This window comes from Accipiter gentilis, chromosome 4 (assembly GCF_929443795.1).
Source record: "Accipiter gentilis chromosome 4, bAccGen1.1, whole genome shotgun sequence".
Taxonomy (NCBI): Eukaryota; Metazoa; Chordata; class Aves; order Accipitriformes; family Accipitridae; genus Astur; species Astur gentilis.
Window position 1 is genome coordinate 24,097,047 of NC_064883.1, and position 24,688 is coordinate 24,121,734.

Genomic DNA, 24,688 nt, shown 5'->3' on the forward strand with positions numbered 1-24,688 from the left:
CTCTGCAGAATAATGGTGCGCTCTAGGACCTTTTTATGAAAAAAATCATTAGGAAATATGATATGTTTGTGTTTGGTTCTATTTATTTATTTTATTTTGCACAGGAACCTCAAATTGACAGTTATTCAGAGACAGGTTACAAACCAGACCACATTAAGGGGAACCTGGAATTCCGAAATGTTTACTTCAATTATCCATCCAGACCAGATGTTGAGGTACTGTAAATGTAACTTTACACATATTACAGTTAAACATGTGGATCATTTGTTAGGGAAAAATGTCTCATAAATAAAATTTTGTTGACAATATAACAATTCCAAGTTGATTCTCTAATTTATATAAAACTACCTTGACATCACAGTAATTTTAGCTAAAATTATTTACACCTTAGCTAAACGTGTTAAGTTTTCTGAATAATTTTCTGTCTAAATCTATAGTCAGTGTGGTTATGCAATAAAACGTAAAGATTTATTGCTATCAGAATCTAAATTTATGCATCTAACCCAAGTGTTTGTATATAGTAGTAATAATAATGAGATAGTGGGTTTCAAAAGTACTTACAATGCAGCTCTGTTAAGACTATATCTCAACGAGTTAAAGAAAGGAGATCCAGCAAGGACCTGTTATATACGGAATAGAGATCAGAATCTGTGTTTTTCTGTCTAGTCAGAGAAAAAAGTTTGCTTTTTAAAGCACTGTCATAAATCCAGGGTCTTAATGCAGTGGAGGTGGAAGGTATTTGAGTGATTTCTGAAAGTATTTTCATGAAGAGTGTTTTTGTGCTATGTAACTATTTCCTTCCCTATGTTGAAGGAGAATCACTGAGCTTGATAAAGGGATCTTTCTTACTTTTGATAGGCAGAAAGGAAAGACACAGAGCTTTCTTTTTAAACCATTTTTACTCATAAATATCTTGGCTTTACCTTCTGTCAAGAAAGTGAATGAAGTGAATGTGCTTGATTTTTCTTCATATAGAAATATAAAAGAAAAGACAACTATTGATCTCAGTGGATTATTTTATAAGTTTATACAGGTATGATACAACTAGAGATTTCTCCCCCATGGTTTTAGAGATAATAATTATAGGAAGTTAAGGCTCCACCAAAAATATAGTATTTCATACATTTCAGTAAAGAGAAAAATAAGGAGGTCAGATAACTCAGGGTAGTTAATTTCTGCATAAGTTTAATCTACATGACTTTCAAGTTAACTCTTCTTTTCAACAGGATTAAGTGCAGCAAAGTAACTGACAGGTGTGAAGACTGCAAGTTACTTCTTATCTCACTAGACTGATTTATTTGCTGTCCTTACTGTCTCTTCTCTGTTTGCTTTAAGTTGTTAGAAACAGCCTAAATGGATTTAATTATGGATTTTATTTTGGTATAGGAAAAAGTTTCTGATCAATAGTCCACTGAAATCAGTGGTAGTCCACAGGTTTTATATCAAATTGTATTTGCTACTTTATTTACACTAGATTTGTATTATACAAGGTCTATAGACTAAATGATCTACAGCATTATGACAAGAAGATTAAAAGATTAAATAAGGCTGCTTCATAAATTTTCAATTGTTATCACTTATGTTGGACTTCTTGTTTCAATCTAAAAATGTTACAGCAAAATAAGACATACTAGAAGTTATGATTTGTCTATGTCTCTTGTTCCTAAACAGTGAGATATAATTTACTTGTAAAGCACACAAATATCAGTACTAAGGGTGAAGAGGCAGCAGTAGTGCTGAGGGTAGAAATTTAGGAAGAAAGAGACCGTGAAAAGGACACAGGGCTGCAAGGTATTGGGAAGTACATTGGGAGAGTATCAGAATGTATCAGTTCACGGTTGTATATTTATAATGGAAAAATGCACTTAGCCATGATGAAGATGGTGACATTCAGGTATGCATAGTTCATTGTAGCCTAGTCCTTCCAGAAGAGTAATTAGCAAAAAATATGCTGTTCTTCATTTCAGTATACATTTCTAACCACAGAAGTTGTACAAAGTCATGAAAGCTGTACAGACTCCTGTACACCTTTTATAGTGTAAAGTAGAAACAAACACACTTTATTCCTTTTTTCCTATTGTTGTATCTTCTTACTACTCAGGTGAGCAGGTGAAGAAGAAAGGTGGGCAAAATTAAATATACATGGCATGGATGTGCTAACTGTGCGTCTGTTCTCCAGCCCCACTACACAACCCAATACAGGTTGTATTCTTGAAAATAAAATGAAGAAGCAATTACATGGCACCAAAGAGCTATAATTACCCTTTTTAAGAGACTCAAGGAAGGCAAAACTTTGTATCTTCCATGGTTGTGAAATGCTATATTGTATGCTGACTAGTACAAAAATGTTATATATTGTACAATGAAATGTCACCATTGTAAAGAAGCCCCACCAGCAATTCCAATCAAAAGGGGAAAAATTAAGGATACTTCAAGGTTATTAAAATGACTTTCCCTCCAAAACAATGTAGAGTATATTCTGTCACTTTGAACTGTGACTTTTACTGTATAATAGTTTTTCTGTAGTTTGCATGATGCATTAAAGAAAAAGGTGAGGCAACATAATACAGAAATATTGCATCATATTTTTTCTATATTATATTTTAGTTACAGGTAGTAATCATATTGTTATTATTTTGTCATATGAACTGGTTCATGATACGGGTAATTGTGAAGTGTGTTGTATAATACATTGGTATTGGACCAACTGTGATGTAAATATGAAGAAAATTAAGCTGAAGTCATTAGTTATCCAAAATTTGAACTCACATGTTTATAAATTTTACTTTGTACCAGATCTGCTATACATATGAAGGGTATTTTATTGTAGTCTTTAGAGTTTCTTCAAATTTACACTGACATTTTTACATAGTTATGTTTTTGGTTACCCTTCTTATATGTGCAGATACTGAAGGGCTTGAACCTCAAGGTTAGCTGTGGCCAGACAGTGGCCCTGGTTGGTGGCAGTGGCTGTGGGAAAAGTACAACTGTTCAGCTCATCCAGAGATTTTATGATCCCAAGGAAGGCATGGTAAGATACCTCAAGTAAGATGACTGCTCTGTGTGCCACAGTTGTTGGAAGTCTGGTTCTGGCCTCACGGCCCTTGTTCCAATGACACGATAAAGTCTCCCCTAAAGAGGCAAGTGCCAGCCTGGGGAGAGAGGTTTCTTGACCAAAACACTTAGTAAACAGTTGTTGTCTGCTTCCTTTCATTTAGGTTACCATTGACGGGCAGGATATTAAGACCTTAAATGTAAGATATCTGCGGGAGATTATTGGTGTGGTGAATCAGGAGCCCGTGTTATTTGCTACTAGCATTGCAGAAAACATTCGTTATGGCCATGAGGACATCACCATGGAAGAGATTGAAAAAGCTACCAAGGAAGCAAATGCTTATGACTTCATCATGAAGCTACCCAATGTAAGCAAACCAGCTGTCCTGCTGAAATAACTTCTCCTAAACCTTCTTGTGCCAAAGAGTTCCTTAGAAGGGATTCTTGTAAGCAGAGGAAGCTATCCCTGGAGCTATGAATAAGCAGAGCTATGCAGACCTTCCTCATAACTTTTGAGAATAAAGTTAATTTTCAATCTTTAGGTCATGAATTGGAGAGCATTTGGAGAACTATTAGAATTCCAGGGACAAAAACAATTAGGCAGGTATATCCAAGTGGCTGTTTATCCTGTAGAGTTTTAGAGGAAGAAGATGCTGCTGGGTCTACTGATACCGACATGCCTTTTCTTTACACTGCCTTTCTTTGGTGAAAGAACTGTGCCACTGAGTGTTTTGGAAATGTGTGTGGTTGTCTTGTAGAAGTTTGAAACCGTGGTTGGAGAAAGAGGGGCACAGCTGAGTGGAGGTCAGAAGCAAAGAATAGCAATTGCCCGAGCACTGGTTCGCAATCCTAAAATTCTTCTGCTTGATGAGGCAACGTCAGCTTTGGATACTGAGAGTGAATCAGTTGTGCAGGCAGCACTGGACAAGGTCAGTAGTGTTCTAAAATGAAATAGGTAAGCAGGAGCCTAATATTTACTTTTTTTCCAGACATTTGTTGAAAGACCTGCAAAAAATAGAGACCCTTAAAACACAAATGGTAAACTTCAATTTGGCAAATATTCTCTGTACAGAGAATTTTTGAGATCCTGTAGGTATTACAGAGAGGAATCTTGTTTCAAGTGAGAAGATGGAATTATATTTTCTGCATTATGAAGCTTAAATCAACATTTTTTTGGTGTAAACACCATCCCCTGCAATTTTCTGTCTTACTGACATGCATATTGTTGTCAGTCACCTACTTAATTAACTTGTGTTCAAGACTGGCAGACCAGGTAAGTGCTACCAGCATGTCATAAATGATCATAGCAGTGACTTCACAGGAAACACTCCAAGGAAACATTTGCTTCAGTTAACATGAATACTTCTAGGTTCTTGTTTTGTTCTTAATGTAGAGCTGTCTCACTAAGGGACAGCTGATCCCTGGTACAACTCAGGAGTCTCTAGATTGGTACTGGGGCTGTACCCCCAGATGGTATTCTGAATTTAGTCAGATTCTGCTGGAGTACTGTAATGCTTCCCACTGCTGTTGGATAGAGAAAGACAGTTTGAGGAGAATTATTAATGGAAATACATTTAATAGAGAAGTTATTTGTCTAGCCTTTCTTGGTCACATTATCTTATAAATTTGGATCCTCACAAACCTTTGCAGAAGACCTAGGGACTCATAAAATGGTTTGGGTTGGAAGGGACCTTTAAAGATCATCTAGTCGAACCTCTCTGCAGGGCCATCTTTCACTAGATCAGGTTGCTCAAAGCACTGTTCAACCTGATTTTGAACACTTCCAATGATGGAGAATCCACAGCTTCTCTGGGTAACCTGTTCCAGTATGTCACCACCCTTATTGTAAAAAATGTCTTCTTATATCCAATCTAAATCTACCCTCTTTTATTTATAAACACTGTATCTTGCCCTGTCACTACAGGCCCTGGTAAAAAGTCTCTCTCTGCCTATGTTAGAAGCCCCATTTGTATACTGAAAGGTGACAATAATATCTCCCCAGAACCTTCACTTCTCCAGGCTGAACAATCCCAACTCTCTCAGGCTTTCTTCATAGGAGAGGTCTTTCAGTCCTTTGATCCTTTATGTGACCCTCCTCTGGACCAGCTCCAACAGGTCCATGTCTTTTTTGTACCAGGGACTCCAGAGCTGAATGCAGTACTCCCGGTGGGGTCTCACCAGACAGAGTAGAGGGGCAGAATCACCTCCCTTGACCTGCTGGTCATGCTTCTTTTTATGCAGCCCAGGATACAGTTGGCTTTCTGGGCTGCGAGTGCACATTGTCAGCTCATGTCCAATTTCAGTATTCCCAAGCCCTTCTCTGCATGGCTGCTCTCAATACATCCATCCCCCAGTCTGTATAGATATAGAGGATTGCCCTGACCCAGGTGCAGGGCCTTGCACTTGGCCATGTTGAACTTCATGAGGTTCACATGGGCCCACTCCTCCAGCTTGTCAAGGTCCACCTGGATGCTGTTCTTCCTTCCAGCAAATCAACTGTACCACTCAGCTTAGTGTCATCCGCAAACTTGCTGAGTGTGCACTCAATCCCATTTATCTACATCAATGATGAAGATATTAAATAGTATTTGTCCCAGTATGGGCCCTTGAGGGACATGACTGAAGATGAACTCCATCCAGGTTCCAACAAAATTCCACTGCTTGGGATCATTACTTTGATTATTTAAACTAAATATTGCTTGATCATTTTAATACGGTCTGGTAATTAAAATGGCAAGCCATGACACTTGATACATCATATATGTTAGGTTTATAAATAACCAAAGACAGGTAGTTAGTTGAAATGTATTTCACGTGAAATTGTAGAGAATTTTATTTTCAGTGAAGCTACCTGAGTCAACAATGACTTAGAGCTTAAAACCCTGATTTTTTTTTAAATGTCAGTGTGAAATATTTTCTAATGCTTCTGAGTATAAACTAACCTTCACAGATTTTAAGGATTAAGTGAACAACTATGGGCTTAAATATAAAAATCTTAGCATTTTTTAAATTTTAAGTTTTTTTTACATTGTAACATGCTAAAATATTAAATATTGAGAATTTTGTTCAGATATTTGTGATCAAAATTCGATGGGTTTATGTGCCACAGTGAAAGATTGTCTCTAATATTAATTTTCAAACTAAAGATTATATTTCTGTTTTAAGGTCCTCGTTGAAATCTGTTTCTTAATTTTTTTTTGAAAGCTATGTTTTTCTGTGAACCATTTTAATGTTTCCCTTTGGTCTTATTCAACTCTAATATGAAGATGAACAGTTTTTGAATATACTTAGAAATACTCATACTAAATATTGTTATTTCTAGGCAAGGGAAGGACGCACAACGGTTGTAGTAGCTCATCGACTGTCAACAGTCCGAAATGCAGATCTTATAGCTGTGTTTGAAGGTGGAGTTATCACAGAACAAGGGAATCATTTTAAATTGCTTGAGAGAAAGGGACTATACTACAAACTTGTTAACATGCAGGTACTTTTTTCTTGCTAGCTGTTGCCTCATTTTCTTTTCTGTATTCCATGGCCAAAGTTATTGTATACTATCAGAAGTATGGGGAATTCTGCAGTACATTTTGTTACAGCAAAAAAAAATGTACTTTGAAAGGGGAGCAGTAATTTGAGAGAGAATACAGCTAGTTTTGATATCAAATCTATTTAAACCCAGGATAGTACATTTTTAATCTTCTAGGGATTTAAACTTAAAAGATTATTTTATGTTTTCCTTTTATGCAGTTAATGTAGAGCAGCTGACTACAGTAGTCTGCTATTCCATTGCTTGCTCTTAGCCTATGATAAAAGGTAAAATACAGTAGCTGATACTGGAGGAATAGATTATGCACATTTTAAGCTGTTTATTTATAATCCTTCATATTGAATTTCTTTCTAAAGAAAAAACAACTGTGGAGCAATAGGAGAAAAAGAAAAATAATCCAGCTATGCTGACTGCAAAAATATGCACACAATTAAAGTTATCCAGCCAGAAAAAAAGAGATTGGAAATTAATATAAATATCAGAAAAGTATTAGTTATGAAGTGAAGAACAAAATACTTTGATACTTCCCAATATCCCATGCGATAGCTAGATTATAGCTGAGTTTCACTGTAGCCTTCTGTGTCACTGGTGTTTTACCACATAACCACCATGCTCATTAAAGAAACTGAAGCTGCTATCTCAGTATGTCAGACTGAAGAGAGCAAACTAGGCCAATTAAAATATTTCTTCATAAAATAACTAAGAGAATGCATCTGGTCACCTTAGTTTGAAAGTAGCTTTGTATTCAAGCAAATGTGATAATGGGACATATTAGAAAATATAAAATGGAAAGAAAATAAAAAATAACAGAAAATAACATAAAATTGAAAGAAAGCAAAAGAATTTATTTTTATTAGTAGCACAAAAAGCGGTAAGAAATAAAATCTTTCCAGAAAAAAAGAAATACAAGTTGAAGGCAACTTTGAATCCAGTTGCTATTAAATATCTCAGTGGTGGGTAGACGTTTATTTATTCTGTCAAAGAGACTGGCAAAACTACCACCAAAAGAAGGACTCTTTTCCAGACTGTTCAGATTTTTTGGTCAAAATCTCTTTTTGACCTGTTCTGTCCTGATCTTCCTTATTACATTTAAAGTCAAGAATTCTTAAGTGTTCTGCACTAAAGAGGAGTAATTTTTTCTCACTTCATGAATAAACCGTGTATCCACTAAGAACTCATTCAAAAAGATCCCAAGATAAGTGCAAATGGTTTACACTCAGTTTAAAACTCTGTTAGGAGTTAATTCATCAAAAAAGAGCAGCTACTTCCGTACCCCTGCCTTCCACTTAGTATAAGTATTTTCTTGAGAGGTGAGATACTCATATATGAATGAAGCTCTGAAGATAGAGATCTGCCCAGATATATAACACAGATTTTCATATCTTCTTTATAGCATTACATTTTTTTCCCCATATCTCTTTCCACTGAAACAATCAAAGTTGCTTTTACTTTGATTACCTCATAATTTTGGAATTCCAAAGTAATACATGCATAACTAATCTTAGCATCATGCTCTTGCCTCTTTTAGGCAATAGAAGCTGAAGTTCCATCATCAGAAGATGAGAATGTACTCAGTGACAAAAAAAGTGAATCTGAACCAGAATTTGAAGAATCCTTAACAAAAGGATTGAGAAGACAATCAACTCGGAGAAGCATGAAAAAGCCAGGAGCACAAAATGATGATCCTGATGAGAAAACAAGTTCACCTGTAAGTATCTTTGCACAGCTGTTAGTGAACTTTGATTCCTTTCCACAAAGTATGCTAAAATTAAATTCATTCTCCTGCTTCAGAAAGGTACAAGAAGAAGGAGGCATTTGATAGGGGTGAAAAAAACATGAGAATTTTCCAATTCTAAATAGCCTTTGACTGATAGTATTCATAACTTGTTTTGTTATTCTCACCATGAATGATTATACAAATAAAATGGGACTTTAAAAATCTGTAACAAGAATGAGTTTATTCTTGGAAATCAGTGTGCTATAAAAGAACTATACTTACATATATTTGCATACCATACCTACATAGTCTATACAGGTTAAACATTCATTTTTGCATGAGAAACAGAACATTCAGCCCAACATACAACTCTTACAACAAACCTTACAAAAGAATCCTACAACAAATATGACTGCATTCATATTTGCAGCAAATACTTTGCTGTTATAAAGTGCTTAATGAACATTTACTTGAATTAATCTAGTCATGGATTACACACAGCAATATGCCCAAAATGAATAGTTCAGTCACCATTGACCAATACCAATTCCAAGAGTATTGATAAATTAAAATTATATAGATAAACTAAAATATGATGACAAGAGCTGTAGATATATTTTAACAGCTCTTTCTTCCTTGTAGTAAAATAATAAAAAGAAATGTTATTAAAAAGCATACATTTTTACTTCCCCTGAGTAGACTCAGGGAGTAGGAAATTGACTATTAATCTCTCTTATTCACCATATTTCTCCAAATACATACATGTTTGTACTAACAGAATTCCCATTTTTTTTAGGATGAAGAATTACCTCCAGCTTCATTTCTGAAAATTATGAAGTTGAACAAAACTGAATGGCCATACTTTGTAGCTGGAACTGTATGTGCAATTATCAATGGAGCTTTACAACCTGCATTTTCAATCATATTTTCAGAAATTATAGGGGTAAGTTTGAATAAAATATGCAAAGAACTATAAAGCCCACAAAATTTATATCTAATAAAACCAGGTCTTAAAAAATCACTACATAATGAAGCTGAGGAGTGGATGAAGCACTACTACAAAAAACTGAAAAATTATATGAAATTTACGAAATCCTCAAAATCTTATTACAGCCTGAAATTTGCTTGTTACACCTATAATCCTATGTAACATATGCTTGAATTTTATATGAATACAAATGACTAGCAAACATAGTTATTGAAAAAGATGGAGAGTATTTTAGATTATTAGTTGATTAAAAATATATTGTTTTAAATATTGTTTTACAGATTTTTTCAGAAACTGACAAGACCATTTTAAGAGAAAAGAGCAACTTATATTCAGTGCTGTTTTTAGTACTTGGGATCATTTCCTTTTTTACTTTCTTTTTTCAGGTATGTTTTATTGTTTTAGCTTTATTATAATTGTTCATCATGTTTTAAAGAAACCAGATCTGTAATATACTAAAAAGTTGTATCTTCTTAATACACTTCTCCAACTCAAACCAGAACCCACATTTCTGGTTCTAGATGTGCCTTGTGCTGAATTGAACCTTTTTTGACCTAGAGCTTCTCACGTGTTAGAGACCTGCCAACCTATTCTGACCTCTCAAGTTCAGAACTTCCCCTTTTCCTCACCAGTCAAACACATCTCAGCATGAAACTCTGGATTCTCTCTCTTTTTTCCATTGCCACCTAACAGCCAACTGCTCCAGCCTTTACGCTATACCACTTACTTCTCACACTGAAGCCTTCCTATTTGAATCTGTCAGTAATTGCAAATCTACTGATCTCCTACCTTAGCTCTCCAATTTTTTACTCCCCTAACCTCTTCCCCATTCTTATGTGAGCCCCCACAACAATTCCTAGGCCCAGTTCATCAAGTGATACCCATCATGCTGATATGCAGTTCCTCCTGCTTAAATACTAATGGTTGAACCTCACCCCCTGCTCTCACTGATCTCTACAGCCCTCTCAACTTTTAAAGAAAAAGTATTTTAGCTTTACCTTAATACTTATATGTATCTAACTGCTACAAGATTGCCTCAGTAAAAAAAATAAAAAGGAGGGGGGGAGGTAATCATTCAGATGCCAACTTTGGCATTTAAATATTTTCATATATGGTCTGGTTTATAATTTCTAAATATATTTGTGTAGTTTTATCCATTAAATGAGCCTACACAGCAAAATAATAAGGTGCACTTGGGACAGCAGCATAAACAGTCTCTTGATAAAACCTCCTGGTTTATTTATGGAATTATCTTGTTGCCTGTGCATGCAAGAAGGCTTTGAGTATAGAAGACTGAGTTGTAGATGGCTATGACAGGTTTGCTCAATTTATGAATATTCATATAATGTTTTAAATATGAGTGGGAAGAACTCATTGAGATGTAACACGCCCAAATTAGTGAGAATGAAAAAAAAATTAAAACATCCTTATAATCTCTTCATATAGTGCCCATTCTCTGATGTTCTTTTGTGCTTTTTTCTAAATCAGTCACGTACTTGTGCAAATCTACTGACAGTGTAGGAGCACAGCAAAGATAATGATCAAAGTTAACTGAGAAATATTTGCTAATTGGAATATACCATAATAATTTTCCTTCGTGTCACATAGTACAGTTGCATCTGTGGTTTGTATTTTAAGAGTATTCAATTTCACAAATGTAGATTCCAAACAATTCATATTTTTAATCACATAAAGGTGGTAGTGAGCTAAAAAAGCTAATTATAAACACTGATGTCATATTAAAATGTAGGAAGACTGTATCTTCCCAAAATTTTAACCAGCATATTCCTTTCTGTATCTTGTTAAATTGAATCATATATCTGGCCAAAAATATGTTTAATTCATTATAAAACATCACTTACGTATTACTGCTGATAGCTATCTCAGGTTGTGTTAAGATCCCAGGGAAGAAATCTTAATTCCATTGGAGTCAATGGAAAATTCGCATTTGACTTCAATGAATCCAGATTGCCTTATGAAGTCTTTAACCTCAAATGAATGGCCTAAAAGCTACTTGTTTAAATCTGAGTTAGGTCAACTTAGATAAAAATGAAGTCAAAGGATTGATTAGTGAGCTTTTCCTTGAAGCATGCTGGTGAAGCAATGCTGGGAAATATTGCTATGCTCTATATATTTTTTTGAGTTGAATGTCTGTACTGTGAACCTACTAGAATTTATGAATATTAAACCTGTTCTTACATTTGTTTTGTGCAATCAGGACTGCAATATTTTGTACTTTGACATTGTAGAGACAATGTATCTAAAATATTTATCGAATAGACAGAAACAATGTAATAGTATGCTAAGCATTGTACCTTTTCTCAAATAGGGTTTCACATTTGGCAAAGCTGGAGAAATTCTTACAATGAGGCTTCGATTCATGGCATTTAAAGCAATGCTTAGACAGGTAAAGATGATAAATATTTTGATTTCCAGGGTTTTAAAAATAATTAATTGTATAGATATAATAAAATAACTGTATTTTGCATTATTCTATCATATTATGACTTGTCTACAGAGAAGGTTCTTTAAATCAGTCTAGAAACCAATTTGGTTAGTTACATGTGGTTAAGCAAAGTATCCTTAGAGGGAGAGTCTTAAATCAATGCAAGTACAAGAGCTTTATATGTACTCCTGGCAAGGACTTAGATTTACAGCCAAGTTACTATGGCCTGACAAGTTGACGTGCACCAGCAGTATCCCATTACACGTTCATTTGCCTGCTTTTCTTTCTTGGTGCCCTTTCTCCCCTAAAGAAATGCAATGCAACGCAGCTTACATTGTAACTCTTACTTCAAATGTCTGATTTAAATAGTAATATGTACAGATATGTTTTTATTTATGCTTGAAGTTCTCTTTCAAAGAGTTCCCAAATCTGTAATTGTTGTTCGTTAATATAATAGTGAGATTGTATTCTTAAATCTAAAGCCACTTTCAGAGAATTAAAATATAAATATTTCATAGTGTTTTTAAGTAATTCATGTAGTTATCTAAATTGGCCTTAATCTTGCATGGTTTCAGGATCAGTATTTTAAATTTTCAAATATACAATTTAATATTTCTGGGGGTTTATGTCTTGCACATAAAGCTACATGTGGACACAGAATTTGATTCATGTGAACATGACTATTTGCAATGCAGACAGAAAGCTGTTGTCTGAAAAACTATGAATTATAGATCAACCTCACTAAAAACCTAATGAAAGAGCAATCTCACAATTGAGTCTTGAGGTCACAAATGCCTGTACTACATCACCATTCAATGCATATTACACATGAAAGATTAAATCAGATATTTGGTTACATGGTGAATAGTTTATAAACTGTGTACCTGACCCAAACAATAGACTTTGACGAGATGGACCAGTTTGTTTTGTGGTTTGGTTTTTTTGTTGTTGTTTCATAGCTTCCAAATTAGCCTCTTCAAGGTAGGAAGAAACAAAGCAATGAATTGGGAGTTTTTACCTTGAAAATGCTTTACACTTAATTCATCCCCAAACAGCTTTGCAATTGTGAAGGATTGTGACTGAAGAGTCATCTCGTCCAAGGAGATGCAGTTTCAGCAGCAGTGGGGGAGAGTAAATTTTGAGTTTGGGAATCCCCCAGGCTGCTCTCCTTCCTTCTCAGCAGTGACAGCATACACACCAGATCATCCACAAGTGTACACTTTTTTCTAAAACTATTCATTGTGCAATGAAGGAATTAGACTTAATTAAATACACAGAACTGATGCACTGCCACATACACAGTCTTCTGACACTGAACCCAGTTATATTAGGTAGACCTCAGTTTTACTTTGTGGTTTATATGAAATGTCCCAAAATTAGTCCTAAGAAAAATGTTTCTTCTTGCAGGACATGGGCTGGTTTGATAATTCTAAAAATAGCACTGGAGCATTAACTACAAGACTTGCTAATGATGCCTCACAAGTGAAAGGAGTAAGTAAAATTTGTTTTGGAATTTTTTGTATGTCGTAAAGTTGCTGCTTGGGTTTGACTGGCTGGATAACAGTCTTGACCTTAACAACTAAAATTCACTATAAAACGATAGCTGGTATAGAATGCACTGATGTGTTTTGTAACAATGATGGTAATATATGTTTACAAAATAATTTCCAAGTAAAACCTTTTTTTAAAATTTACTATTGTGCTGTATTGTGATCTTCTTTATTAAACAAACTCATTGGGAATCTCTTTATCTAAGAAGTCTGTTTAGAGGTATCTTATTTACCTAGACATATGCATCTAAATTTGTTCAGTTTATGACCTCCTACTAATTTTTTGATTGTACAGATTCGTTATATGAAAAAAATTAAAAATACTAACAATAGACTTCATTTTCCTTGTTACTTTTTGGAGATTCTTTAGAAGTAATTTGTAGACTTTCAGGGGCCTGTAATATTAGGCTAAAGAGCACTAAATGTAATTATTCATGGATGCTTAAGTAAATTTTTACTGCCACATGGAGTTATGTTCTTTTTTTTCTGAACTGAGGAGTTCTTTAGTATCTTTGGCTTTATTTCCATAGTAGAAGCTAAACATTTATTTTTCTTCTTCATTGGGCTCTGTGTGATGACTTATAAAGCTAGCTGCATGATCTACAAAATATGACAGATTTTAATGTTTAGTTGTAAATATAAATACATTATATGGTTAAAGTCTGTTCAGCTTCAAGAGCAGAATTTAGAAATTGCAGTGCAAATTTAAATAATCTGAATATGGGGAGAGAAGAATTAAATGTGGTCTAGATAATTTTTTACAAAATAATTTAAGAAACTCCCATTTTGAAAAGCAGCAAAACTGAGTTAAGACTTTCTAAATAGTCTTTTGAGTATCAGGAATATTATAGGTGAAAATGCTTTCCTTATTCCAGATGCAGTTATTTTACCAAGAAATGCCTTTTTTTCCCCTGCAGGCTACTGGTGTCAGACTGGCATTAATTTTCCAAAACATAGCTAACCTGGGGACTGGAATTATTATATCATTAATTTATGGCTGGCAGCTGACCCTGCTACTTTTAGCTGTTGTACCAATCATTGCAGTGGCAGGAATGATTGAAATGAAGATGTTGGCTGGGCATGCTAAGAAAGATAAAGTAGAACTGGAAGCTGCAGGAAAGGTGAGTCTAGAGAAGTTTATCTATTTCTGTGTAATGTATACAGTCATGTTTACCAAAGCATTGTTGGTGGACATATTACTTCCAAATACAGAACGTATCATAATATATAAATTCCAAAGCCAGGCAGACTCTATGTAGTTACACTAGTAGACCTACAGAGCATAACACCTCTTCAATAATAATTTAAGACTTATGTTATTAACTGATATTTATTTTTATAATTGATAAACCCCAGAATGTGCTAAGCACTATTCAGGCACATTCTTTTCTCCTTACTGTTCTGATCATTTCTATTTTCCTTATTTTGCAACCCTCTTCATTTTGACAATCTCTTTTTTTTTTCCTGTCATCCCTTTTTGGCATGTTATCTGTCTTACATGTATCACACTGCTTTTTTTTTTTCTCTCTTTCATCTTATTAATGTTTGCAGGGATAATATGTGTGTATCCACTGTTTTCTGAGTCTGTTTGCCATTCCTTTATTTCTTAAGTGGAAAAGAAAGATGGGAACTGAAAAGCGAGAAGGCTAGACTCTTGTTTAAGAACTTAGATGAAGGCATTTAATATCACTTCATTCCAAAAATCCTTTTGGGACAGAACAACTATTTCATCACTTCCCAGATATTGCTTTCTTCAAGGTAAAACTTTTCTAAAATCCCTTCCTATGTCCTACTGTTTTTAAAAGTTGTTGAGAAGAAAATAACTTATCTAAGGCAATGCACATAAGGAAAGGTATTAATCTTCAGATTTGGTGTTTAAATGTATGTGTCTGCATATGTGTTAGCAGTCTAGTGTCCCCTTACAGTTATTGGAGATGCCATAGTGTCTGTGTGGCCTCTGGCTGCCATTTCAGAAGGGCATGGGTCTACTCTATGTTCTGTGTCATATCTGCCATGCCTTACCCAAATATCTGGAGTATCCTAGAGCATCTCCAATGGCACAAGCCATCTGCATGTGGGAACCTGAATTAGAGCCCTTCCCACTCCAGTCAAAAATCCAGCACAAAGAGACTAGGTAGGCACATAGTGCGTAGACAGGTACAAGCCAAAGGATGCATTTCCTTTCCTTTCAACTGGCTACATTTCTTCTGCTTCTTCTTTCTAATGGCTGAACATTTATTTCATATTGTTTTGTTGTAAGATATGACAGAAGAAAGTTGACAATTCTTGGAATAGGCACTAGAGATTTTCTTAATGCAGCAGACTGTGAAAAAATAGCACAGGTGCTACAAAAATTTATGATTTTTTTTTCAAAGCTTGAGAAAATACTTTATTTTCTTAGCAATGTATGAGTTTCCCCTCTCGAGGCCACCTAAGCAAGCACTAGACTACAGGCATTTTATTCAATTACCAATTTTTTAAAAATCAGTTTTCTTCAGTGAAAATGGAGTCTACCTGGGAAAATTTGCTTTCTGCAAAGGGTTGCTGAAAAAAGAAGACTATTCCTTTGAGTATTGGTGAGACAATATAACTAAGAAGAATAAAATCTATTTCGTTTCTTTGTTATCATTGACATTGTATATTACAGTCAAATCAACGAGTTAGTCAATTATGTGCAAATTTTCAAACAGTGGCACAAGCATTACTGAGGCTATAAGATAATTATATCCCTATATAATAGAACAAAGATAACAGTACCACAGTTTAAAATCTTTGGTAACAGTTCATGAAGAAAAATGTTTTCAGGTCTATGGTTTAGATAACTTAGATAAAAGTAGCAGGGTATGGAGGATATTTGTTTTTCTGTTTTAAACTGGAGGCATTTGAACTGTGTGGTGAATTGCCATATCTCTGGTGTCTTGTAAGACATAATATACAGGATCACTTTTCAGAACAGAATTTCGTTCTGTTCATAGAATGAGAGTCATAGGATATCTTGCATCTGAAGGGACCCAGAAGGATCATCAAATCTAACTCCCTGCTCCTCGCAGGACTCCCTAAAACTAAACCATATGACTACATGTGTTGTCCAAGTGCTCCTTGAACTCTGACAGGTTTGGTGCCGTGACCACTTCCCTGGGGAGCCTGTTCCTGTGACTGACTGCCCTCTCAGTGAAGAACGTTTTCCTAATGTCCAGTTTGAACTTCCCCTGATACAGCTTAATTCCATTTCTTCGTGTCCTATTGATCGTCACCAGAGAGAGGAGATCAGCACCTCCCCAACCGCTGCCCCCCCTTGGGGAAGTTGTAGACTGCGATGAGGTCACCCCTCAGCCTTCATCTTCTCCAAGATGAACAAACCAAGTGACCTCAGTCGCTCCTCCTAAGTCCTGCCCTCGAGACCTTCCACTGTCTTGGTGTCCCTCCTCTGGACACAGTCTAATAGTTTGATGTCCTTCTTGTATTGAGGCATCTAAAACTGCACACAGTACTCAAGGTGGGGCTGCACTATTGCAATGTAGAGTGGGACAATCACCTCCCTCGACTGCCTAGCTATGATGTGTTTGATGGACCCAGGACATGGTTGGCCCTTTTGGCTGCCAAGGCACACTGTTGACTCATATTCAACTTGCCATCAACCCAAATGTCCAGATCTCTTTCTGTGGGGTTGGTCTCCAGCCTCTCATCCCCTAATTTGTATATATAACTAGGATTACCCCATCCCAGGTGCAGAATGCAGCACTTGTTCTTGTTAAATTTCATACAGTTAGTAATTGCCCAGCTCACTAGTCTATCCAGATCTCTCTGTAAGGCCTCTCTACCCTCAAGGGAGTCCACAGCTCCTCCTAATTTAGTATCATCGCCAAACTTACTTAGTGTACATTCGACCCCTGCATCCAGATCATTTATAAAAACATTAAAGAGCACTGGCCTTAAAACTGAGCCCTGCAGAACCCCACTAGTGACTGGCCACCAGCCTGATGTAACTCCATTTACTATAACTCTTTGGGCCCAACCTGTCAGCCAATTTTTCACCCAATATATCATGGACTTGTTTAGCTGTATACTGGATATTTTGTCCAGAATGATAGTGTGAGAGACAGTATCAAAAGCTTTGCTAAAATAAAACCCCCACACATATACTGGCTTCCCTTAGTCAACTAGATGCATGACCTTGTCATAAAAGGAAATTAATTTAGTAAACAGGACTTTCCCCTCGTGGACCTGTGCTGGCTATGAACAGTGACTGCATTGTGTCTCAAGCATTTTTCAGTAACTCCCAGAATAACCTTCTCCATGATTTTACCAGGCACTGAAGTGAGACTGACAGGCCTGTTGTAGTACAATAACTTATTAAAGGTGCTCATGCTTCTCCCTGAAGCTTCTCTCCTGCTTTTTGTGTAAGTGCTCATTTCAGAAACCTTTGTGCCGAACAGGGACTTTGCTGACTGCTAGGCATGAGCTGGACACAGAGGGACTTCAGGGAACTAGGTCCAGAGAAGCACAGTGTTCCAAAGCACTGGTTCTCAAAGACCTTTATAGAAAATATGAGCCATGTAATACACCAAGTGCAGTAACAATATTATGTAAAAGAAATGCATATCTATTCTATGCTTTCTAAAATTAAAATATAAAATAATTTTAAGATTGAACTTTTATAAGTTTTAGGATGTTAAAAAACATTGCCAGTCTCTTGGAGAAAAAAACCCTCTTCCCAGCTTCATATGTTTAGATGCAAAGAATCAAGGGAGTCACCACACCTGTGGGGAAAACCCCAGCATAAATAGAAATTCAACACTGAAAAAACACCATCACTGTGTAGAGCCCTTCTTTTATAATCTAAATTTGCACTAATATAAATATGCAAGCAGATGTACCTGATTTCTCACATTTTTCTGGGCAGACACCAACTAATGGTTAGCTTCAGATTTATACATTATCTATAGCACTGTGATCTGTTACCCCATGGCCAGTTCTGATTATTAAGATGAAAAGTTCACTCATTCTCAAGTCTTTTGTCTGGATATACTTTCCTTTGGTTATATTTCCCCTTGAATTTACTTTATGGTCTTTCTTATATTAAAAGCATAAAGAATGAAATGGGTATTTCAGCAAAACATCTTAAGCCTTGAGGGTCTTTTGCAGACAAGGTCTACAAAAGTCTAGCTACATTACTGTTCGCATTGTCTGTATACATTTCCTGCTAATGTATACTTTCTTGTACCTACAGTTCTCTCAGTTATAAACAGACTTGTTACTGTGCATTTGCACAGTATCCGTGCTCATAAGTGAGCTCTCCTGCTAAATACCCATACTTAGAAAGGAGACTGGGTGGCAGCTGAATAGAGCCTAGATATAGGTGTTTAATACTATTTGAGATGCATTAGGAAATTGAAAACATCCATCCCTATGGGATTGTCAGGTATAATCCAGTACATGTGGGAATCCCTGCCCTCCCAGAGCAGCAGCAGTTGAGGGCAACCGGAATACCCAACATACCACATATTGCACCAGAGGCAATGCGTAGGTCATGCACTCAAGCCCAGCGTTTCAGAGGTGAATAGAGGGATGCAGCACCAGTTTCAGTGTCGAAAGAGGTGTGATTGTTCTAGGTGTCTTCCATTGGCCGTTTCTAAACATCATCCTCTTCTACATGCACATGGACTGAATTGACCACAAAGGCTCCTTACTGTGTGGTCACCGAGGAAGACTTTATGGGCACCTATACAGACTTAACAGACTACATAAAAGCCTTGCGTCCGTTGCTCCCACATAGGCATGCATCTACTACCTTCAAAAGTTACTAGGTACCTTTGTGTATGTATCAAGTCTAAAGAAATCTGCAAGCTTAAAGAAGGTATTATTGATCAGATCAGATTTTTACTGCTGAGATCTAAGTAAGGCTCTAGGCACATAAGTAACCTGGACATTCTTATTATAGCCCAAATTCAGTGTACTAGATGTTGAATGCTAAATTGCCATTTTTCTTATTGGATATCTTCTCCATAATTGTCACTGCTGTCTAGTGGTTTTTCACTACTTATTTGGAGGACATTAAAGAGGTCTTATCAGAAAATCTCACTGTCATAAAAAGAAAAATGTCAAATGCTTACTTTTGATATCAAAGGTCCATGATTTTAATAACAATTATAAACCCCACAAAATTATGTTCCAGCAGAATCTTTTTATTAGTTTAGAAAAAGGAATCGCAACATAATCTTACCTTTTGATTAAAACATTTGTGTTTCTATTGCAGATTGCCACAGAAGCCATAGAAAATATTAGAACTGTTGTTAGTTTGACCCGAGAAAGAAAATTTGAGCTGATGTACAGAGAACATTTGCATGTACCATACAGGTATAATAAAAATAACTAAGCTAATAAACCCCCTGTATTTAAATTATAGAATAAATTAGAAACATTTACTTGGACAAACATTGATTATTTTTTTTGTTAGTGTGTATGATCTAATGTATAATTTAATTACCTCAGAATTAATGTAAATATTTTGCATATTTGTTATTAACAAATGCAAGCACCAGCCAACATTTTTGTTCTTTGGTTTAATTAATTTTCTGTGATAATATCAGTATCTTCTATTGCAATGTTATTTGGTTTGGCAATATGTTAGTTTTAAGTGAGCTTTGGAAGTCATCTAATCTAACCTCCCACCTGAAGTGTTTCAGATTTTTAATTAAAGACGCTATAATGTAAATCAAATATTGCATTAAGACATTTTTGAAAGTATGAATAGAACTGAAAACATTTGAATAGTTACTTATTGGTTTGTGACTGAAAAAAAAAGAAAATGAACATAAATCTGCCTGGACTAAATCAAAATTAAAAATTCTTAAAGTGAAAAACTAAAAAGATACTGTCAATTAGTTTTATTTGTTCTAGAATGAAATGTTTCATTTTCAGACATCCATGAGAAAAGTAAAGCAAATGACAGCATATGTACACAGATATGATGGAAGACAAGTAGGGGTGCTGCTAATATATCCACCATAATAATTGAGTGGTTAGAGCACAGTGCAGGACATAAAAGATATTACTTAGCTTTTTTTCTCAGGCTGCTAGATTTTGAGTCCATGTCTCACAACTTGCAGGACGGTGCCTAACCATTCTCAGGTTTGACATTGATGGGATTGCTCCAAGACTTTCATCGTAATGTTGTTCTAGTATAAATAAGAACTTACTGCCCTATGGGTCAATTTGTCTGGAAGAGATAGGACATGTGTTTTTCAGTTAACGTTTCAGTGCATGTTAAACCACTGATTAGGCAAAGAGTTTCTATTTTATAAAAATGGAGCTTAGGCCTTCTGTTTTACTGGATTAATGTGCAAATCAGCTATGTAAAAGAGAAGTCACAACAGCCTCTTAATCAAAAAACCCCCACACTTGTGAGTCTGCCTCCTATTTGTTTTGTTTTTTTCCAGAAGAAACCACATAGTTGTGACTTAGAAATAGCATCAATAAAATTAAAATATGTTCTTTCTTTTTTCTGGTATCATTCATAGTTACTGAACATTTTCTCTCTGCCTTGCTTTTAGTTATAGGCGTAGTTTTATCATCCAAAATCTAATTTCTGCATCAGACTTGCAAGCTTAATCTTATCTGAGAGGGGAATTTTGACTGGTTAAATTGAAAAGAAACAGATTCTCAAGTGTATAATATCGAACTGTTTAATATCTTTGTTATTTGGTTAACATAACATTGCATGTAAAGAAAAAATGACACAAAACCTTGGCTTTTGCTGAAGGTGAGCTAATAGTTCTGCTCTTTTTTTTTTTTTTTTTCTTCTTGTGTGATGCAGTAGTACAATTTCAAATGTGTTATTTACGTCTTCAAAGTAGTAATCATGGACTAAACTGTAAAGTGTTTTAACACTCAAACAATGAGATGGTAAGACAATAATTATGCATAGCAGCTAAGGTGTCACATTCTTCTGCACCCATATTCCAAGCTGTTCTTGTAAGTAAATAAAGTAAATAAAATTCTGGAAACAAAACTAACTTTCTCTTGGACACAGTTTAATAGGAGACAAAGGATTGTGTATTTTAAGCATGAATATACTTCCCATTCATAGCAGTATCATCTGAAGTCAATTAATTGGTTTTTGCATACAAGGACTTAAGTATGATTGCACATTTTTATGAAAAAATGCATTCTTTCTTCACAGAAATTCTGTGAAGAAGGCACATATATTTGGATTTTGTTTTGCCCTTTCACAAGCAATGATGTTCTTTACCTATGCTGGCTGTTTCCGGTTTGGTGCCTATCTAGTGGTAAATGGACACATGGAGTATAAAAATGTGTTTTTGTAAGTATCTCTTTTGCAATCTTTTTCTGTCAGTACAGACAACGGTCTTTGTTACAGCTAAAGATATCATGAATCCATTGAGTAAGCTATGACAAAACAGGCAAATTCTTCTTCTGTACTTAAATATGATGAAAGCATATTACAAAGTGGATACTCTAGGTGACTACACAGTCTGAGCTATTCAGATAGGCCTGATTTTGAATTTCCTTTCCTGTATTTAGTTGGGACTATTATGTTTTCCAGAGGTTGAAACAGTATCCTACTTAAACCACTTTGTTTATTCTTACCAATCTTATTGTTCGTGTAGCTGTGAGGTCCTCTGTATAGTCTGCAAAAACCATAGTTGTACCTGTTTATTGAATCATAATAATATTGTAAGAATCTTTTTAAGAATAGGTCATCAGTCTCTTCATCATTTCTATGTCAGGTTTATTCATTGAAATTTGAAATCTTCTCTAAAATACATGTTAAATAATTGGCCTAATGGAGAACAGGATTCCATAAGGTAAATGCTGTTTACTATAAGAGGAGGATAACTAAATTATTTTAGATGACATTCTGATAACAAGCTTGTTCACTTAAATGAACTAATTTTGTGGGGGAAATGAAAGTATGAACCATGAATGTAAGAACAGTATGTAGAGTACTGTACATACCCATAGTCAGGTGGAGCATTTTATTTTTAATTTAGACAGGTACTGCAAATAAAATATGATTCTAATTTGCAGTATTCTTAGAAGGTGTATCTATTGCAATCTGAAATTATACTAGGAATAGTACAATTATTTGTCTCTAATGGCACTTTATAGGCTTTTAAGGGCAGAAACTCTACAAAAATTAAAGGAATAATTTTGAAATTATAGCTTGTCCTTAGCTTCTTACTTTTATATTTTGGGTTTATAATCACTGTTTATCCAATCGTTTGCCATAATACCTAAAAGCCCCGTCATAACCAAAGTCCTATTCTTCTAGATCATATATAAACTCAGAAGAAATATAATTTATAATTTAAGAGGCAATAGCTCAATACAGGCCTATGGAAACAAATATGAAAAGAATGAGATTCTACATGTATGGATATCAGTGACCTCAATCCCTAAGAAAGGCCAATCATACCAATTTTTTGTTAGCAACCTGATTAAAGGTAGTTAACACAACTCATTTTGACTGGAAGATGTTGGAAAGTGTCTGCATCCCATCTGCTAGCTGAACGTCTCTAGCTAGCTGGGTGAGGTAACTTCTAGTGGCTAAGTTACATTTGGAAGGGACTGTCTAACCTGAAACTGTGTGAGCCCTTGTAGGCTGTTCAAATGCAGAATAAACCAAATTAGTTTATATTGCTCTGAATAGAAAAGATTAAAATTAATATACATCCATTTATTTTATTTTGCCTTAAAACAGGCTAAGAGGTCTCATGTCAGTTACCATTTCTCAGCAATGAGTAGTCCTATGTTGTGTGGCAGTGATTAATAGCTGAGGACAGCAGGTTCTTAAACGATTCTAATGTAGCCTGTAAAGATACATCTACATTCACCATAAAACAATAATAGAATAGTTTTCAACCTCTTTTTGGTGTTGTGAACCCTTCAAATTTTTTCCAGCAGGGCTGTGACAGCAAATTAAATCTTTATTGTCACCTTGTTACAGGCTTGATTTCTTATTTTCATTGATGCCTTAAAAATTAATCACTAACTCCCAGAGGTCATTGAACTATAGTGAGGAAACCACAGCAATAGTAGAACAGGGTTAGAGTAACAATTTTACCATCCATTGACCAATTTCCTCCTGGCCCCAATTGAGACTTAATATAGTTAGCCAGTATTAATAATTAAAGAAATTAGTGCTAATAAATAACAAAAACATTGAATTTGGAATGGAGGCTTATTTAGCTCACTTCATTAAAAGAGGAAAAAAACAAATTTCTGGAGCTAAATGAGTAATTAAAGCAATAATAGTTGGTTACTACTTTATTCTTTCTAAATTTAGCCCCCTTTGTTTTCCAAGTAAAAGAAAAAGTTAATTGCAGCCCCATTTCCATTGTCCTTTTCTTCATTGTCTATTGATTTTTTTTCCCTGATTTCTTTTATAGAGTGTTTTCAGCTGTTGTATTTGGTGCAATGGCATTAGGACAAAGCAGCTCTTTTGCTCCAGACTATGCCAAAGCCAAGACATCAGCAGCCCACTTGTTTGTGCTGTTTGAAAGAGTACCCTCAATAGATAGTTACAGCGAAGAAGGAGAGAAGCCTGTAAGTAAGCCATGTGTGATGGGTGATATTATTTATTGACAATATGGACAGTAGTCTTCTCACTTCCTTCAAACTGATTTTTCCTCTCCTTCTGATTCCTTCCTTACCTCACTGTATTCTCGACCTTTTATACAAACACAACATGGACCAGGTTCTCTATTGCGAGTCCAGCTTTTGCCCACACTGTCTAAAGGTTATTTGTTTTAAAAATCTGGTTAAGGTACAACTTGTGTGGAATTGTGTGGAATTCAAGCAGCAGAATTATGAGCATTTTCAAAATAGTTCAGTGCTGTACTTTGATTTTAGAGCTTCACAAAGATTCAGACCACAGAGTTAAAGTCAGCATTCCAGCAAATGCAAAACTCTATTGATTACAGTGGGGAAAAAGAAAGACTTCTCCAATTCTATTTGAATCATCTGTCAAATTGTCTTAAAGATGTAACAGTGATACTATTTCAATTATAGGAAACATTTGGGGGAAGCATAATGATCAAAGATGTGGCATTTAACTACCCAAATCGACCAGAGGTCAAGATCCTCCAAGGTTTGAATCTGAAAGTAGAAAAGGGACAAACTCTGGCTCTTGTTGGTAGCAGTGGCTGTGGAAAGAGCACTGTTGTTCAGCTGCTTGAGAGATTTTATGATCCACTTGATGGAGAAATGGTAAGTATTTTTGTAAGAACATGTTAAGTGAGGGTGTGCTCATTTGGTTTTATGTGATGTGATAAAGTATAATAGATATTTCTAGTTTTATTTTTTAAATATTTTTAATGATAAAGACAAGCGGTGGCCAATCAGGGCTCTTTATTTAAATGCAATG

At 35.3% G+C, this 24,688-nt stretch overlaps 1 protein-coding gene across 4 annotated transcripts in view; it reads left to right on the plus strand.

Annotated features, from left to right (window-relative positions):
- Window positions 1–24,688, plus strand: part of LOC126037756 (ATP-dependent translocase ABCB1-like) — a 62,381-nt gene that overhangs the window by 30,926 nt on the left and 6,767 nt on the right. For 2 of the 4 annotated variants that reach the window (XM_049798482.1, XM_049798481.1), the window contains 15 exons: window positions 105–215; window positions 2,906–3,031; window positions 3,219–3,422; window positions 3,813–3,983; window positions 6,377–6,538; window positions 8,127–8,306; window positions 9,112–9,258; window positions 9,585–9,689; window positions 11,633–11,710; window positions 13,157–13,240; window positions 14,217–14,420; window positions 19,556–19,656; window positions 21,482–21,622; window positions 23,712–23,868; window positions 24,334–24,531. In XM_049798482.1, coding sequence (XP_049654439.1) covers window positions 105–215; window positions 2,906–3,031; window positions 3,219–3,422; window positions 3,813–3,983; window positions 6,377–6,538; window positions 8,127–8,306; window positions 9,112–9,258; window positions 9,585–9,689; window positions 11,633–11,710; window positions 13,157–13,240; window positions 14,217–14,420; window positions 19,556–19,656; window positions 21,482–21,622; window positions 23,712–23,868; window positions 24,334–24,531 — 2,169 coding nt within the window. Of the gene's footprint in view, window positions 1–104; window positions 216–2,905; window positions 3,032–3,218; window positions 3,423–3,812; window positions 3,984–6,376; window positions 6,539–8,126; window positions 8,307–9,111; window positions 9,259–9,584; window positions 9,690–11,632; window positions 11,711–13,156; window positions 13,241–14,216; window positions 14,421–14,850; window positions 15,058–17,689; window positions 17,700–19,555; window positions 19,657–21,481; window positions 21,623–23,711; window positions 23,869–24,333; window positions 24,532–24,688 lie in introns of those variants that run through there. The other 2 variants (XR_007505804.1, XM_049798483.1) reach the window with 2 other exon arrangements.